Consider the following 18,198-nt stretch of genomic DNA (forward strand, 5'->3'; position numbering starts at 1 on the left):
TAAGCTTCCATATTTTAATCGTCACTGCCTCATATGTAGCACCAGAGAACATTTAGTTGTGTATTCTTGCTCCGCGTAATAAACAGACTTGTTTTTGAAACGACTTGTTTTCTGGAAAAGCTCTCAAAAGCCACTTTACTTTTTTTTCGCCGAAGAAAGCATTAGCAAGAACTCACGTGCGTTCGCGAAACTCCGGGATCAAATGAAGTTTATATACCGCGCATGCGCATGTATGGGGACATGTCGCACTACAATTAACTATAAGGCTTAATTCAACTGGGGATAGCTGATACCTCGTCATCCGGTTTGCGCCCCTCGCGAAAGTGGCGCCCTCTCGCGTGTGACGTCAGCTGGAGGACTCGCCGCCGCGCTGTGCACGCTCGCTTCGTGAAGGCTGCTTGACGCGGTTGGCTTACGCGCCTCACCTGATGGAGTGTTTAAGAACTAGTGAGCGTGCAAGTTTCCTCAGCAGTGTGCGCAACATTCTAGAGCACTATTCGCCGCGAGATCAAGCGTACTCGGCTCCTGGACAAAGCATGCTTAGTGTGGATTACTCCTCGAATCGTCTGTTATCCATCATTGTATGCCGTGTGGTTACTGCGCTTTCACAATAGCGTGTTTGCTCTTTTCTTTTTTTTTTTTTTTGGCGGCGAACTGCAGTATTGGGCCTTGCGTTGCCGTCTGGGCACTATAATACGGGGTCCAGCACGCGGCCGCACACACTTTAATTTTGTTGCCGCCTGAGCTTTAAGCGCATCACAAAAGGCAGTAGGATCATTAATCCTTTCAGACGCCGATGAATTCTGTGCACTGAAAACTTACTTTCATTGATCTCTTGCACATTCAGAATCATAAAAAGCGTACAGATGCAGAATAGATTAACAATTTTCAGTTCATTACTTAGTTTTGTCAAGTTTACAGAATGTGGACTCCATGCGAAGGCTCACTATACTGGAAGATTACATATGAGAGAGAAATATACTTTTATACACCCACTACACACAACGACACGCCCTATACTCGCACCGAGCAAGTACTCACAACCGTCTGCCTTCCCACTCGTTTTACAAAAACATTTTGAATCCGTTATTCAAAGTTGCAACGCGATTCCAATCAGAACAGTTTGTAGATGTACGAGACACTTTTTAGGTAACATCAATGCTATTGCTGTTGACGCAGTTTCTTGGCGTACACAATTGTGCACACAGCGTCTCAAAGGGTAAACTGATGGACGAGTTAGGGTGTCGTGTCATAAGGTGACCTATTTTCATTGTCTATCACGATTGCATGTATATTCTGCATTTTACCCGCCGTGGTTGTTTTGTGGTTTTGGCGTTAAACTGCTAAGCACATGCATGGTCGCGGGATCGAATCCCGGCCGCGGCGGCCGCATTTCGATGGGGATGAAATGCGAAAACGCCCGTGTGCTACTTTAGAACGTAAAACCCCAGAATTGAATTTAAGGTCATTTATTGCTGTATTTTTTAACAAAGCACAAGTTGTGAATAAGCGCTCGTGTCGCCATCATTTCGACCGTTCGCGCTGTCTTTTTTTTTTTTTTTTTTTTTTACGTCACGAAGCACGTTTGACGCTGTTCTCAAGTCGTCGGTTCGGTGCAATGTCGTAGTCCCACATATAGCGGTGTTGCAAGCAAATGTGGCATTTTGCCGGAATCTCTCATTAGCGGCAATGGTGGAAATAGGTAAGCTTGCGTAAAATTCACGCGACGGGATGGATTGTCGATTCAGTGCACAGACGACCGCGACCAAGAATCTTGGAGCTGTAGCAGCTAGCTGGGTCGTTATCATCGAAGGTTTGCAGCGCAAAAAAAAAAGGAAAGAAGAACACGTGCACTTAAGGAACAGACACCGAAGCATTAGATAAGCATGCGTAAAGTGGTCAGGCATGGTTTAAGTCGAACGTGCTCAGGAAGCACGGAGATCGTACGAACGGTGATCTTGTGTCAGACTGCCACGTCCCACGTGTGCATGACATCTTTTGCTTGTTTCACTTACACTATAAAAAGATTCTGCGCTTTTCTTATATGACATTTGAAGCTGCAGATTCACGCGACGGGACAGATTGTCGATTCAGCGCACAGACGACCGTGACAAAGAATCCCGGAGCTGTAGAAGCTAGCTGGTTCGTTATGATCGAAGGGTTGCAGCGCAAAAAAAAAGAAAAGAAAAGAAGGTAAAAAAAGAAGACGAGTACTCGAGGAACACACACCGAAGCATTAGATAAGCATGCGTAAAGTGATCAGGCATGGTTTAAGTCGAACGTGCTCAGAAAGCAGGAAAATCGTATGAACGGTTATTTTGTGTCCGAGTGCCACGTCCCAGGTGTGCATGACATATTTTAGTGGCACGATCATCGAGTGACACCTTGTTTCTTGCGCAGCACTTCCGGTTCACCTCCCGAGACGATCGGGGACGAAATTCAAAATAGATCAGAAAAAAAAATAGTAAAACAATAGTACATTACAAAATTCATGAGTTTCATTATAGATATGATATCAGAGCATAAGTTTAGTTATAAGTTGAGTTACTGAAGTGTCTGGAATAATTAGAATTATTATAAATCGCTGATTACCGTGGACGAAACGCAAAATAAATCAGACAACATAGAAAAAAGTACAGTACAAAATTCATGGGTTTCATTACAGATATGATACTAGAGCATAAGTTTAGTTACAAGTTGAGTTACTGAAATGTCTGGAATAATTAGAATTTGCTAACTTCCGGTTCACCTCCTGAGACGACCGGAGACGAAATTCAAAACAAATCAGAAAAAAATATTTTTAAAATATTACAGTACAAAATTCAAGGGTTTTATTATAGATATGATATCAGAGCATAACTGTAGTTACAAGTTGAGTTACTGAAGTGTCTGTAATAATTAGAGTTAATTAGAATTAACACCGAGGTGCGAGTGCCACTAAGAGACACCTAAGTCAAAGATTAGGGTCGCCTACTGCTTTTCTTTTTCTTTTTTTTTTGCTTCTTTCACTTACCCTATAGAAAGATTCTGCGCTTATAACTGTTGAAGCTGCAAAGATTCACGCAACGGGATGCATTGTCGGTTCAGTGCCCAGATGACCATGAGAAAGAATATTGGAGCACAGAGGGTAGCTGGTTCGTTATAATCGATGGTTTGCAGGGAGAAAAATCAAAAAGGAGGACGAGGGCTTAAGGAACACACACCGAAGCAGGACCCGCGCCTGTGTGAGACGAAAAGAAGTCAATGCTAAAATTTTCGTTTGATTTTTTTCCTGTGTAATTAAAATTTTGTATTGCAGTTACAACAGGGTTTATGTCTATATCACACAAATGTTTATTCCCACGAGTTCAAATTACCAGTTTTCACAGAAATCATATTCCTCAAAATTTTTTCATAATTTTTTTTTAACCCTTGCACCCCCGATTCATGGCCGATCCCCCACAGTGGGTTTCGCCAGGTCATTATAAGGAACAACAACGAGACCAACAACACCGCCCGTGACCAGCGCAAGGTTACAACTGAAATTTTCTTAATTTGAAATCACATTTATAGTATATTTGTATGTTGTTACGACGGGATCTCCTATTTTGTGCGGCTGTGCGCGCGCTTCTAAGAATCTCTGGATCCGGACAGGCCGCCACTGGAAACTGAACCTGGCAACGTTCAACACGCGCACCCTCTCGGGTGAGGCTAGCTTAAGGCTATTTGAAGAATTATCAGACATTGCCCGGGATATTATTGGCCTTAGCGAGGTTAGAAGAACTGGTGAGGCTTATACAGCGCTGACTAACGGCCACGTCCTCTGCTACAGAGGTCTTCCAGCTAGGATAGAATACGGGGTAGGATTTCTAATCCATAAGGACATAGCGGGCAACATCGATGAATTCTACAGCATTAATGAGAGGGTAGCAGTCGTCGTAATAAAGCTGAATAGGAGGTATAGAATGAAGGTTGTACAAGCCTACACCCCAACCTCCAGTCACGATGATGAAGAAATAGAACAGTTTTATGAAGACGTTGAATTAGCGATGAGAAAGGTGCAAACTCAGTATACTGTAGTCATGGGCGACTTCAATGCAAAAGTGGGGGGAAAGCAGGCTGGTGAGCAAGCAATTGGCAACTACGGCATCGATTATAGCAACGCTAGAGGAGAGATGTTAGTAGAATTCGTGGAAATGAATAGGCCCCGAATAATGAATACCTTCTTCAGGAAGCGCAGCAACAGGAAGGGAGCATGGAAAAGCCCTAATGGAAAAACAAGGAATGAAATAGATTTCATGCTCTCTGCCGACCCCAGCATAGTGCAGGACGTAGAAGTGTTAGGCAGGGTAAAGTACAGTGGCCATAGCTTAGTGAGGTCTAGGATTTCTCTCAATTTGAAGAGAGAAAGAATAAAGTTATTCATGAAGAAACAGGCCAACCTAGACGCAGTGAGGGTAAAAGCAGACCAATTCTGGCTGGTGCTCGCAAACAAATATGCAGCTTTAGAACAGTAAGATGAAGACAACATAGAGGTAATGAATGAAATAGCAACTAGGCTAATCTCAGAAGCAGCAATTGAAGTGGGAGGTCAAGGCGCCAAGGCAACAAGTAGGTAAGCTCTCCCAGGAAACAAAGGACCTAATAAAGAAACGGCAAAGCATGAAAGTGTCAAACTCAGGAGATCAGATAGAATTCGCTGAACTGTCAAAACTGGTCAACAAGAAGAAAGTAAGGGATATTCGAAATTATAACGTGGGAAAGATTGAGGAAGCTGTAAAAAACGGGTGCAGCATGAAATCACTGAGAAGAAAACTTGGAATAGGACAAAGCAAGACGTATGCACTGAAATATAAGCAGGGTAATATCATCAGCAATGTTGATGACATAGTAAAAGCAGCGGAAGAATTCTATACTGACCTGTACAGTACCCAGAACAGCCAAGCTACTCTCATTCGAAGTAGTGATGGACAGGATACAGAGGCTCCTTCTATAACTAGCGATGAAGTTATAAGGGCCTTGCAAGACATGACCAGGGGAAAAGCTGCTGGAGAAGATGGTATAATTAACAGTCGACTTAATAAAAGACGGAGGCGACACCATGCTTGAAAAGCTTGCGGCCCTTTTATACGAAATATACGCAATGTCTCACGATTTCAAGTGTACCAGAGAACTGGAAGAATGCCAACGTTATACTAATCCATAAGAAGGGAGACGTTAGAGAATTGAAAAATTATAGGCCCATTAGCTTGCTTTCAGTGTTGTATAAAAGAATCACCAAGATAATTTACAGTAGAATCAGGGCAACATTTCACTTCAATCAACCAAGAGAACAGGCTGGCTTCAGGAACGGATATTCTACAGTAGATCACATCCATGTCATCAATCAGGTAATCGAGAAATCTTCGGAGTACAAGAAACCCCTCTATATGGCTATATAGTGTAAGAGTGGGGTTGAAGATCAATATGCAGAAGACAAGGATATTGTTCAACTGCCTGGCAATAGAACAAGAATATAGGATCGCCAGTCAGCCTCTAGAGTCTGTAAAGGAGTACGTTTATCTAGGTCAATTAATCAAAGGGGACCCGGATTATGAGAAGGAAATTTACAGAAGAACATAATTGGGTCGAAGTGCATCATACGGCAGGCATTGCGAAATTGTGACTGGTAGTTTATCACTGTCGTTGAAAATAAAAGTGTACAATCATTGCATTCTACCGGTGCTAACACATGGGGCAGAAACTTGGAGGTTAACAAAACTCGAGAACAAGTCAAGGACCGCACAAAGAGCAATGGAACGAAAAATGTTACGCCTAACTTTAAGAGACAGGAAGAGAGCGGTGTGGATCAGAGAGCTAACTGGGATAGCCGATATTCTAATGGACAATAAGAGAGAAAAAATGGGGCTGGGCCGGCCATGTGATGCGTAGGATGGATAACTGGTTTTGCGCAGCCGCCGTTGCCGACGGCGGCGCGCGCCCGGCCTGAAAGCTTCAACGGCAGCTTTCGAGGGGCGCCACCGTCAACTTGCTGTCGCAAGCAAAAAGTAAAGAAAAAGTACAGAAAAAAAAAGAAGCGTTTTAGGAGAGGAGACGGCGGAGGAGAGAGTAGATGGCGGTACTTTTGCGATAAATGGGTTTTACGAGTACCCGGCTTGAAATCCTGCCTTGCCAAGAAAATTTATATTGTTTTTTCTCTCTCTCTATTTCTCTCCCTCTCTCTTTCTCTCTCTCTGTCTCTCTCATTTTCTCTTTCTCTCGCCCATAGCAAGTTGTGTTGCAATAGTCTGTACAATGAAACCATGTGGTTCCCATAAATGCATGTCCTGCAAGCGTGGGTGCACAGTACAGTGGTTATGACGCTCGCCTTCCGACCATGGGCACCCGCGTTCGAATCCCGCCTCGCCAAGAAAGTTGGTTTTGTTTAATTTATTTCTCTCGCTCTCTGTCTGTCTCTCTTTCTTTCTCTCCCTGCAACTCCTCTCCTCCCATGCTCTGCTTTCACTACTAATCAACGCTCGGCATGGTTCAACATCGGCCTTAAAGAGCTCCGATGTTAAAATAGGCTGCTGGTGATGATGATGTTGATTATGCTCGCGCTTCAGCCGCCGAGTTTCGCGGTTTCGCGCCCTCTGGGAGCCGGGATCCGTCGCGCCATAGCTCTACGGGCAATCGAATTTTTATAGATCCAACAGTTCATACGGCTTGTACGTAGAGCTAGCCTCATTTTCCCAATTACGATGAGCTCGCCAAAGTTATAAATTTATTATTTAATTATAGGATTGTGCTTAAGTAATCACCCCATGCATGGCCGCCCCTGCTGACGTAACGCGTATGAAGGAACAGACATTTTATCATAAAACAGCTATTTTTTATATTTCTTGGTGTTCGTAGAAACGCTCTTTGTAGGGTTTTATCAAGAAACGAGGTTACGTGCGTTGTAATTAAGTACGAAAAACACTCAACTTTGCAACTTTCTGGAAGCGAGCGAAAATAATCAACCTTGTGGCGTCGCACTTACGTCAACAGCGCCACGCTCTAGGCGCGAAATTCAAGTTTCGCGTTTTCTCTCGGCCAATAATAAATCTATTTTCGTCAAGTTCAGGCATCGGCATAGCAAATGCGTCAGGAACGCGCTTGGAACGCCGTCGCGCGTGCCAGCCGACGGCGCGCTCCATCGCCGATGACTAGCGCCGTTCGGCCCAGCCAAGCGGCCGACAGTGCAACTACGGCTGTCACATTCGCTCCCATTGCAACGCGCCCGACGCGGCAGGCCGCACCTTATTTTTTATCCAGCGGCCGTGGTTTCGTGCTCCACTTCGCGAGGTATAAATGTGCTGCCCCATCATGTCACTCTCACGTTTACATCTTCCCGTTTATGCCATCTACGCGCGACTCGGCTACACCACGGCCGGTATATTGTAGCGATGCCTTTCCGATGCTAATGCCTTTTCGCGCTTTTCGCGCTTGGTCATTGGTCAGAGCGACAGTCCGCTCGCGTTATCAGCGGGATCAGCCGGCCATTAGCGGTGGATGATAAGACTAGTATAGAAAAATGTCGCAGTTTCACCCGAAAGGTGAAGCATCAATTGCGATAGCAAATTAGTAGAGATGCTATGGAGTAAGGATAGTAGTAAGGACGACGCCGACGGCAGAAATCTGCTTGGAGTGTCCATGTAATTGCTATCGCAATAATAAAGCATAACGCATCCCTACAAAATACCGGCCTATCGAAACCGAAGGTTCCAGAAAGGCGCACGTATATGCAAGCATGCAGGCACTATCTTGTGATTCAAATAAGTTTTTTTTAATCGTACATTAACGTCACGTTAACTCAAGCAAAGAGCGCCGGTGAGCTTTCGCGCCCGGTCGTTTTCTGGGTGATTAAAAATAAAACGTCACAAAATGTGGCACCAGTCAGAACATGTGCCTTCCGAAGGGCGTCGGTTGCAGCGACAAGGGATCGTCGCCATCGCCCCCGAATCTACGGCGCCTCGTCGGCGCCGGCGGTCGCACAGACGTCGCCGCGACGGCGACAGGCGCTGGCTGCTGTCCCTCGAAGAAGCCACAGCGCGTCGCCGGGTTCATGGCCGATGCGACGGGACAAGCAAATGCCGCGGCGAATCCGCGGAAGTTCTTCAGCGGCAGAGTGCAGGACAACCGCTGCCTGTCTGTAGGCTCACGGGCGCACGACGCCTGGCAGAAGGATACGAAGAAGGCCTGGTCTTCCGAGAGACCCATGAACGTCGGCGGTCGCCGCTTCAGTAGTCCGCGCCGGTTGCCGTCGCTCATGGATCGCATCGCGTTGAAGGCCGCGTACGCTATCTCAACGGCCGCGAGGCCTTCGAAGAAGGACTCGACGCTGTCGGCACCGGCCGCGCGGCAAGCGGTTCTTCGCTCGTACTCCCTGTACGAAGCCTTGCCCCACCAGAGACCGGATGTCGAACCGCGGCCGTCCAGAAGCACGCCGCGCGGGTCGAACGCCCTTGACAGGGCGGCGGCGTATTGTGCTCCCAAGGCGCCCATATTGACGGCGCGGCCTCCTCCCTGCACAAAGAGGGGACTGCGCAGACCGTGCATCGAGACGGCCAGTTCGTTCGGGAAGTAGTGGTACTTGAAGAGGGCCCGCTGCTGAGACTGCAAGTCTTCGGAGTAAAAGAAGAAGGCGTTCTCCTCCTCGGTTCCTTTTTGCCGCTTCATCGTTGCCATAAGCGACCTGCGTGCCGCCAGGGCGTCGAGCCAGAAGCGAAGCATGGGGACGCCGGCGTCGCCGGGCTCCGGGAAGTGCTCCAACACTGCGTTCACCGCGGTGCCGTTGAGATAGTCGTCCGGCGGCCACAGCGTGACGTTGACGCGACGCAGCTTCTCCACGGCTGCCGCTCGGCTCTCGCGGTCTATCCAGGGCGTCCTGAGGAACAGGTTGATGGCCGTCTGCGTGACGGTCATCAGGACGCTGTCCACCGCAGAGCGCGTGGATGCCGGGTAGTTGACGCCCACGTATCCGGATAGGAAGGCTAGTCCGAAAGACCTCTGTGCTGCCCAAAAGCAGTCGGCGCGCCGGGTCTGGGCCGGTGACTGGGTCGTCGCGACGGGTCGACCCGGAAGTGCAGGGTCAGCCATCCATCCGAGCAGCTGCACGAGAGACCAGCCCAGCTGATAGAGCACCGCATCTGCGGACAGGGCGCCCAGAAGAGTGTCTACGGCCTGCAACAACTTGACGTTTGTGGCGAGGATGCGGTCAGCTTCGGACACCCTGATACCGTTGAGCTTTCTGAGGTGCCAGTTGAGCAGCGTCGCCCACTGGGCGGTGGTCAGGCGAGGCGTGGCCAGCTTTTGAATCTCCTTCAGTGGAAAGGCCATCTCGCTCTGGCCACCGCTTGCGGCGTCCGACAGGGCACCGGCGATGGTCAACTCATCGTGGCGCAGATCCTCGACGTCCTTGTCGCTGATGGGCACGAAGTTGTTCGTTCGCAGGGCGTCGTAGAAGCGGCGCACGCGGGCCTTGTACTCCTTGCGCGACACCGCGGTGTCGAGCGCCTTTTTCCAGCCTCCGGAGACAAGGCCGTGTGAGACTCTCAAGACACGGCGGGCGACCCTGCTTCCTGGTGCCGGGGCCGAGGGAGAAGATACTCGTACCGAGAACCACAGGCCAAGGTTCCAGTTGAGGTCCAGGTCGAGGAGAACGTCCAGGGGCTGATGTGCAGCGGGCGCCGACGTGGCCCGTTCGGGCCACGACAGCGACCGGTTGGCGAGGAACTCTCTCAGAGTCGCGACGTCCGCTGCAACGTCCCCGCCGCGCTGCAGACAAAAGTGGTACGCACGTTCGGCGCGATTGCGTTGTCCTGGACGGGCATTGGCTGGTGCGGCGGCTCCCCCACTAGGCAAAATGGTTGCCGTCCTGCCCTGTTGGTGCGGCTCCATCGTCGGCGTCGCTGGTGCTTCTAGGTACCGAATGGCGTCTAGCTGGGCTACGTCCAAGAGGTCTCGGAAGGCTGTCTGCGCCACGCTCACGCGCGGCTGCCAAGAGCCGCAGGCGAAGCGGTAGAAGTCCTCGCAGGGCGAATTAGTCCGGTTCAGCGAGTCCCTAAGCCTGCGGAAGTGAGCCAGGCACAGCTGTGACTGACAGGTGTTCCACGAGCCCCTTCCTACGTCACCTAGGGTTTCGCGGTTGCTCCGTCGGTAGCGCAGCACCGACAGGCCGATTGTGATTGCGCTCAGCGTCAGCACCACGCCCAGGAACGAAGACGCCATGGGACCGAGACCTCCCGCACGGCCCCGCCTATCTTGCTCGCTCGATGAAGTCTCATCGGAACCGCGACGTGTCGTTTTCAGCAGCATAGCTGTGGCAGTTGCCGGGTACTTGTAGATGAGACTTGCTTGCTTGCCTTATAGCGCATGCCCCAACTGAGCACGAGATCCACCAAGCTTCTTTTGTTTCTTCATAACCTCCTATAGTTATGACATATACCACAGCGGGGCATTGACAAACGAAGAAAAGAAAGGAAAACTTAATTCTGAAAAAATTCGGCAGAAACCATCTCACGGACGACTGTCGACGGTAATGCGTTTAGCAATGAATCAATATAGCGACGCAATGTATTGTCTCTGTTGAAAATAGTGTGTCTGAGACGTGCACTGCAGCGGGGCTCCTCGTTCGCGCTTCTGAACTGCATTGTCCCTAAGAATCTTCGGTGCCATCTAGCGGTGCCGTGTGGAAGATTGTGCGTGGCCTCCGAAATTCAGGGCGTGTCTATGCCGTGCGAACGCTTGGAAATGCGTCATGCGGACTTATCTGCCGATAAGTCCGCGCGTGGCCTCCGATACGGGAAGCGTGGTGCGGCGGTGCCTGCGAACGCTGATAATTGTTCCCTCGCATGCCGCACACCAACTCAGTGACCGAAGTTGGCGGAAGGTTAATTGAAGAGTGGCACAAACCGCATAGCGCAGCTCGCTAAAGCGTTGGTGTGAAAGACGTTCACTAAAAAGCTGCACGTGCCCTGTGCATTTGTGTAACAGCCTACTAAAGTCGGGTTGCTGTCTTGAGCAACCTTTGTGACGTGGGTTCAATTCCACTCAGCATCGAAGAAATTTGAGGGATCTTTTTTCGTCGTTGTAGAGTGGCACATTCCCAGTGGCAGATCATCATCACCAGCATCAGCCTATATTTATGTCCACTGCAGGACGAAGGCCTCTCCCTGCGATCTCCAATTACTCCTGTCTTGCGCTAGCTGATTCCAACTTGTGCCTGCAAATTTTCTAACTTCATCAGCCCACCTAGTTTTGTGCCGTCCGCGACTGCGCTTTTCTTCTCTGGTACCCAATCTGTAACTCTAATGGTTCACCGGTTATCCATCCTACGCACTACATGATTCAGTAGAGATGTCATAGAGGTATTAGTCAAGTGTGCAGGAGGCGTGCGTGGATATCTTGGGAAATATCTACAAAGATTCCCCACCTACATTGGTTCTCCACAAGAAAAGTAGAAAGTTACCTATCAAGAAAGGGCTCAGGCGAGGGGACACAATCTCCCCAGTGCTATTCACTACATGCTTAGAAGTATTCAATACCTTAGGCTGGGAAGGCTTAGGAGTGAGGATCGACGGCGAATATCTCGGCAACCTTCGGTTTGCAGATGACATTGTCCTGTTCAGCAACACTTGGGATTAATTGCAACAAATTTAACCGAGAAAGTGTAAGAGCGGGACTGAAGATTAATATGCAGAAGACAAAGGTAATATTCAATAGCCTGGCAAGGGAACAAGAATTCAGGATCGCCAGTAAGCCTCTAGAATCTGTAAAGGAGTACGTTTATCTAGTCAATTACTCACAGGGGACCCTGATCATGAGAAGGAAATTTACAGAAGAATAAAATTGAGTTGGAGTGCATACGGCAGGCATTACCAAATCCTAACTGGGAGCTTACCACTGTCGTTGAAAAGAAAAGCATGCAATCATTGCATTTTACTGTACTGGTGCTAACATATGGGGCAGAAACTTGGAGCTTAGTAAAGAAGCTCGAGAACAAGTTAAGGACCGCACCAATTAAGAACGATGGAACGAAAAATGTTAGGCCTAACATTAAGAGATGGGAATTGAGAGCGGTGCGGATCAGAGAACAAACGGGGATAGATGATATTCTAATTGATATTGTTACTGCTTCAAGGTTTCAAATGGTCAACTTGCCTTTGTTACCTCGACGACGTCCTTGTGTTTTCTCCTACGTTTGAGACGCACCTTGAGCGCGTCGCAGCTATACTTGACGTCTTCCGCAAGGCTGGGCTCCAATTAAACTCATCGAAGTGCCACTTCGGGCGCCGACAGATTACAGTGCTCGGCCATCTCGTCGATGCTTCCGGAGTACAACCCGACCCGGAGAAGGTTCGAGCAGTAACAGCTTTTCCTGTACCTCAGTCTGTCAAAGACGTCCGGAGTTTTGTGGGGCTCTGCTCTTATTTCAGACGGTTTGTGAAAGATTTCGCAGCAATCGCTCGACCACTCACTGAACTTATGAAGAAAGACGTGCCTTTTACGTGGGGTTCCCCTCAGGCTGCCGCATTTTCACGCCTTATCACGATTCTGACCAATCCACCGATCTTGGCCCACTTTGACCCGTCCGCACCTACAGAGGTCCGAACCGATGCCAGTGGTTATGGGATCGGCGCAGTCTTAGCGCAACGACAACACGGACACGACCGCGTTATAGCCTACGCTAGCCGGCTCCTGACAACTGCAGAGCGCAACTATTCGATTACCGAGCGCGAATGTCTTGCTCTCGTCTGGGCTGTTTCAAAGTTCCGCCCATATTTATACGGCAAGCCCTTCTCAGTAATCACAGACCATCATGCGCTATGTTGGCTTTCGTCGCTCAAGGATCCTACTGGTAGGCTCGGTCGTTGAGCTCTCCGACTACAAGAATATCCCTACACAGTGACGTACAAGTCGGGACGCCAACACCAGGACGCAGATTGCCTCTCTCGCTACCCAGTCCAAGACCCGACCTCTACGTCTGATACTGACACCGACGCCTGCGTTCTCTCTGTTTTTCCACTGGTCCATGTCGCCGACGAGCAGCGCCGTGACCCGTCCTTGCGTGTCATCATTGACCGCCTGGAATCGTCACTTGCCCACAGCTCCCTTCGCTTATTCACACTTCAAGATGGCGTACTCTACCGCCACAACGTTCACCCCGACGGCCCAGCATTACTCCTTGTGATCCCTAAACACCTTCGCTCGGCTGTTCTCCACGAACTTCACGACCTCCCCACTGCCGGTCACCTCGGTGTGTCACGTACCTACGACCGGATCCGCCGACGCTTCTTTTGGCCAGGGCTTGCTCGCTCCGTTCGAAGATACGTAGCTGCGTGTGAGAAATGCCAGCGACGCAAGACACCGTCGGCACTCCCTGCTGGGTATCTTCAACCAATTGACATTCCCGCGGAACCATTCTTTCGGGTTGGTTTAGATTTACTTGGTCCTTTTCCTCTTTCTACCTCTGGGAACAGGTGGATCGCTGTGGCCACAGATTACGCCACGCGCTACGCCATCACCCGAGCGCTCCCTACAAGCTGCGCCACAGATGTTGCTGATTTTCTTCTACGCGACGTGATTCTATTACATGGAGCTCCACGACAACTTCTCACAGACCGTGGCCGGACATTCCTGTCGAAAGTTATTGCGGACATCCTGCAGTCCTGTGCCACGAGGCACAAGCTATCCACGTCATACCATCCGCAAACGAATGGCCTCACGGAGCGTCTTAATCGCACTCTCACAGACATGCTCGCGAAGTATGTGTCTTCCGACCACACTGACTGGGACCTCGCTCTACCGTTTGTCACCTTTGCGTATAATTCCTCGCGCCACGACACAGCCGGTTATTCGCCATTTTTCCTTCTGTTCGGCCGAGAACCAGCACTGCCTCTCGACACAAGCCTCCCTGTTCACGCAGCACCCACCAGTGAATATGCACTTGACGCCGTCGCCCGCGCTGCCCACGCAAGGGAAATTGCCCGTGGCCGCCTTCTGCACTCCCAAGAGAGTCAACGGCGTTTGTACGACCAGCGACACCGCGACCTGCACTTCCCACCTGGTTCTTTGGTGCTCCTATGGTCTCCGTCGCGTCAGGTCGGCCTGTCAGAAAAACTGCTGTCTCGTTACACAGGCCCCTACCGAGTGATTCGTGCCGTGACTCCCGTCACCTACGAGATCGCCCCTGACGCCCCATCTGCTTCCCAGTCCAGTGATATCGTGCACGTTACACGACTGAAGCAGTATCACCCTCCCAGTGATGACATTTAGACGCTCCGGGACGTCGCTTCTGCCGCCGGGGGATTATGCTACACGCGTGTGGTATTTGGTTGTTTGAATGAGGCGCGCGGGCGCCTAGACGAAGAAGACGAACTGCTCTGGGCTCTCGAGCTATCGGCTGATCTGGCCAGCGCTGCAGCTATCATTTGTAAATATACTTGTAAATAGTCTCCTCTACTTAATCCTTCGTTCGCGTAACAATATTAAGAGAAAAAAATTAATATGAACTCGGTTAAGCTGAATTCTTGCATATAACGAACAACATGGGAACGTCTGTTTAGTTGTCTATGGACTCAATAAAAAAAAAAAAAATCCGCTTAAGACGGACCACCTCAGACGTACTCTTCGGTTAAGACGAACATTCGGAGTGACCGCCACCGCTACTGATCCTGCACCGATGACCTGTGCGGCGCCAGATGCCTCCTTGAACACCCTCGTGAACTTTTCCCAGCAGCACGAAGGCACAGAAGGATTTTTAAGGTAATTAGGTGAGATAACGTCGTTTGTGGCTGCTCTCCCATTTCAACAGAAGCGACAAACATCCATAACGGACTGCATGAAACCAAGCAAGAGTAACACTTGAAGACAGTTTTCTATTAAGTTCAGCTAAGTAAATGCGTTTTATGTCATGTTCCGTCCGTTGTTTGGCTACTTCACGTACCGTTTGGAGTAATATAAGGCGAACAAATTTCCATGGTCCCTTCGAGTTCTGCTTAAAAGGGCGTCTGCTGTAATATATATATATGTATGTATATATGTATATATGTATATGTATATGTATGTATATATGTATATATATATGTATATATATATATATATATATATATATATATATATATGTGTGTGTATGTGTGTGTGTGTGTGTGTGTGTGTGTGTGTGTGTGTGTGTGTGTGTGTGTGTGTGTGTGATACTATGAATGTGAACATATTCCTGGCCAATCCTCCAGAATATGTATGTGCCATTGTGTATAGATGCCCAGACCGAAGAGAACAACAGACAAGAAGTGAGCAGCAGAGTGTGGAGAAAGAAGTGAAGGGAACAAAATGGGGAACAGAGCGTGCATTTAATGAGGAGCGTTGCACTGCATAGAAGTGAAGGTGTCGGTAACGGGAAATTTTAGAAGTCGGCTACACAGTGTGTTAATGTATGCATTGCTTCAGTGTTAATCGCATTAACGTTAGCATTCATCGAGAGATTAGTTCCGCCAGAAATGTTGTTTTTAATGTGATCTTGCAAAATTTGCCACAGTCTCTTGTAGCATCAGCCTAAGTACAAGCATGCCGTTCTCGTGATACCTTTTAGCCAATCTTCCCTTTGTTGGTTGATCTAAAGGGTGTATATTTCTTAAAGTGTATCATGCGTACTGCTTTTTCGCGTTCAGAGAGATAGAGAGAGAGAGAGAGAAGTTTAATGATGCGAAATGCAGAGAGGTCGGCCTGAGGTAAATTCCTCTAGCCAGCTACTCGGCGTTGGGGGAAGGGGAAGAGGGAAATAAAGAGTGAAGAAAGAGGCGCATGATGGGTGACGATGACGAGAGATTCGGAGAGAAAGAGGATGTTCAGATAACTTAATGCTGTTGCAATGCGGGTTAAAACTTGCCGTAATGTTGCGCCAGAAGTTTTGCTTCCTTTTTTGTAATGTCTCTTCGCGTTTGCGCTTAGCGGCGCCATCGTTGTCTTCCGCTATACTAAAACTCTATCGAACAGCGTTCCGCAATTTTAAGATTTAGCGTGCGTAACACGCTAACGCTAACGCAAATATTTTCCGCAATACTAAAACTCTCTACTAAAGCTCTCTAGCTAGCGCAACGCAGGCGTGAACACATGACAACGAAACACGCGTGAACTAATATAAAATGATACTGAAACTGAATAACGCGATATCGAAACTGAAAATAGGCGGCGCTGCGGTCTGCACCAGTGTTCGCGCAAGTCTGTGAAGTGGGTGATTCATGACGTGAGACTCGCGGGCTGGTTCGTCGTTTTCGTGTCCACAGCTGAAGTTTTGAGAAGAATTCAAACATCGATAAAGTTTGCGTGACAGGCTGTTCTAGCTTACCCGAAGACCAACATGAGTGGCGACGACTTGAAAGCGAGTGACGGAAAAGGTATAACCAGTGTACCATTATTGCATGATGATCGAAACGAGCTTCGTTGTGAAACCCCTCTCGACAGCGCCGGTCGTTCACGCGTAGATCTTTTTTTTTTTTTTTTTCCTTTTTTTTTTTGGCGCACGCGTTGTTATAGACAAACTGGCCTACTCTCATTTGTTTAGTCCTCCTGACTGTGTTCCAGTTTAGGAGGACGATCGGAAGAGGTTATGTGTGTGTGTATGTATGCACGCACTATCGCGAGCCGAATTTTAAGATTTCCAGACGGGTACACGAAATAAATGGGGGAGAGAAAATGAGGTTCTCGCGAACAAGAAACCTTGCTTCCCCAAGTTGAAAAGTGCGGACTGATAAGCGCTTACAAGTTACATAAAGGCATTGCCCGTGAGCTTCACCTTTGCGTAGACTGGCGGGCGGAATATGCAGAATGGCAACTACCCGCCCTAATTTGCTTATGAGTGCGATTCTAATGCGGGCGCGACAAGATAATTGTACGCTGGGATGCCTGGCCCAAAAAGTGAAAATAGGCAATCAATCATTAAAAGTAGACGAAAAGTCGCCAAGCTGCCGCCATTGGCAGTCACGTAAGAAAAAACAAAGTTACTGTACATGCTACCAAAAGTATAGCATCTGGATTTTGGCGGTTGCATGTTCCAGCTAAGCAGAGTGATCAGAGTGTTGGAAGGCACGTTTATAAATGAATCGAGGGGCACTAAACGCAAGCGTTCCAAAAGGAGCAGTTTCATACTCGGCCCCAGCAATGTTTTTCTAGAGTTACCTTATATGCTACCAAAAGTTCCAGTAATGTTTTTCTAGAGTTAATTTATATGCTACCAAAGGTTTTTGGTAGCATATAAATTAACTCTAGAAAAACATTACTGGGGTCGCGTATAGAACTTTTGGTAGCATATAAGGTAACTCTAGAAAAACATTGCTGGGGCTAACCTTTGGTAGCATATAAATTAACTCTAGAAAAACATTACTGGGGTCGCGTATAGAACTTTTGGTAGCATATAAGGTAACTCTAGAAAAACATTGCTGGGGTTGAGTATGAAACTGCTCCTTTTGGAACGCTTGCGTTTAATGCCCCTCGATTCATTTATAAATGCGTCTTCCAGCACTCTGATCACTCTGCTTAGCTGGAACGTGTAACCGTCAAAATCCATTACACAGTACCACCGTGCGGTTCAGACTGGGATTACTCCTTTTATTGTTGATTTCTCAGATAACTACAAGGTGAAAACATCGGTTTTAATACTGGACAAATATAAGCTGCTGCTGCTGCTCTATGGTGAAATTGGCCACATAAATATGTCGAATGTGGCTACAAAAGTGCAAGAAAAACATCTTTTCTCAAGAGATAAAAAATAATGAGTGGGGCAAGTTCTCTTAAAAAATTAAAGCGCAGGAATGCATTCCCAATTGACTAGGAGAGCAAATGTGCAGGTTCTAGAATTAACAATAAATACTACCATTCACATAAGCAGTCATTTATGGAGAGGTAACAAATTATGAATAGGTAAGGCTCCTGAGCCACCAGTTTAATCTTTATCCTCAATATGCCCTCATTGCTCGATATGGTGGAGTTTGTGTTGCCCTTTCCAAACAAATCCACGTGGTGATGAGTGTCATTGCATGTAGTGTGCACCATAAGAGGCGTAGTAGAGTGAATAATACCATTTGAGCATATCATTCTGGCTTGTTTGTTCGTAGTTGTTATCACGCACAGAATGTTGGTCTTAAAAGCAGCCAATAAATAGCCAAGTATAGCCAACCCAGAAATGTTCTTGTTTCATCTCAT

General features: G+C 48.1%; 2 protein-coding genes across 2 annotated transcripts in view; one reads left to right on the plus strand and one right to left on the minus strand.

The window, feature by feature from the left end:
• Positions 1-7,896: 7,896 nt before the first annotated feature.
• Positions 7,897-10,230, minus strand: LOC119433233 (endothelin-converting enzyme 2). The gene has a single exon (XM_037700383.2). It carries the CDS (start codon positions 10,228-10,230, stop codon positions 7,897-7,899), a length of 2,334 nt encoding a protein of 777 aa, XP_037556311.2.
• A 5,999-nt stretch (positions 10,231-16,229) lies between these two features.
• Positions 16,230-18,198, plus strand: part of LOC119433223 (caspase-7) — a 34,358-nt gene continuing 32,389 nt past the window's right edge. The window contains exon 1 of the mRNA XM_037700376.2: positions 16,230-16,394. Coding sequence (XP_037556304.1) covers positions 16,358-16,394 — 37 coding nt within the window. The 5' untranslated portion in view covers positions 16,230-16,357. The remainder of the gene's footprint in view (positions 16,395-18,198) is intronic.

The sequence above is a fragment of the Dermacentor silvarum genome, chromosome 11 (assembly GCF_013339745.2).
Source record: "Dermacentor silvarum isolate Dsil-2018 chromosome 11, BIME_Dsil_1.4, whole genome shotgun sequence".
NCBI classification, from domain to species: Eukaryota; Metazoa; Arthropoda; class Arachnida; order Ixodida; family Ixodidae; genus Dermacentor; species Dermacentor silvarum.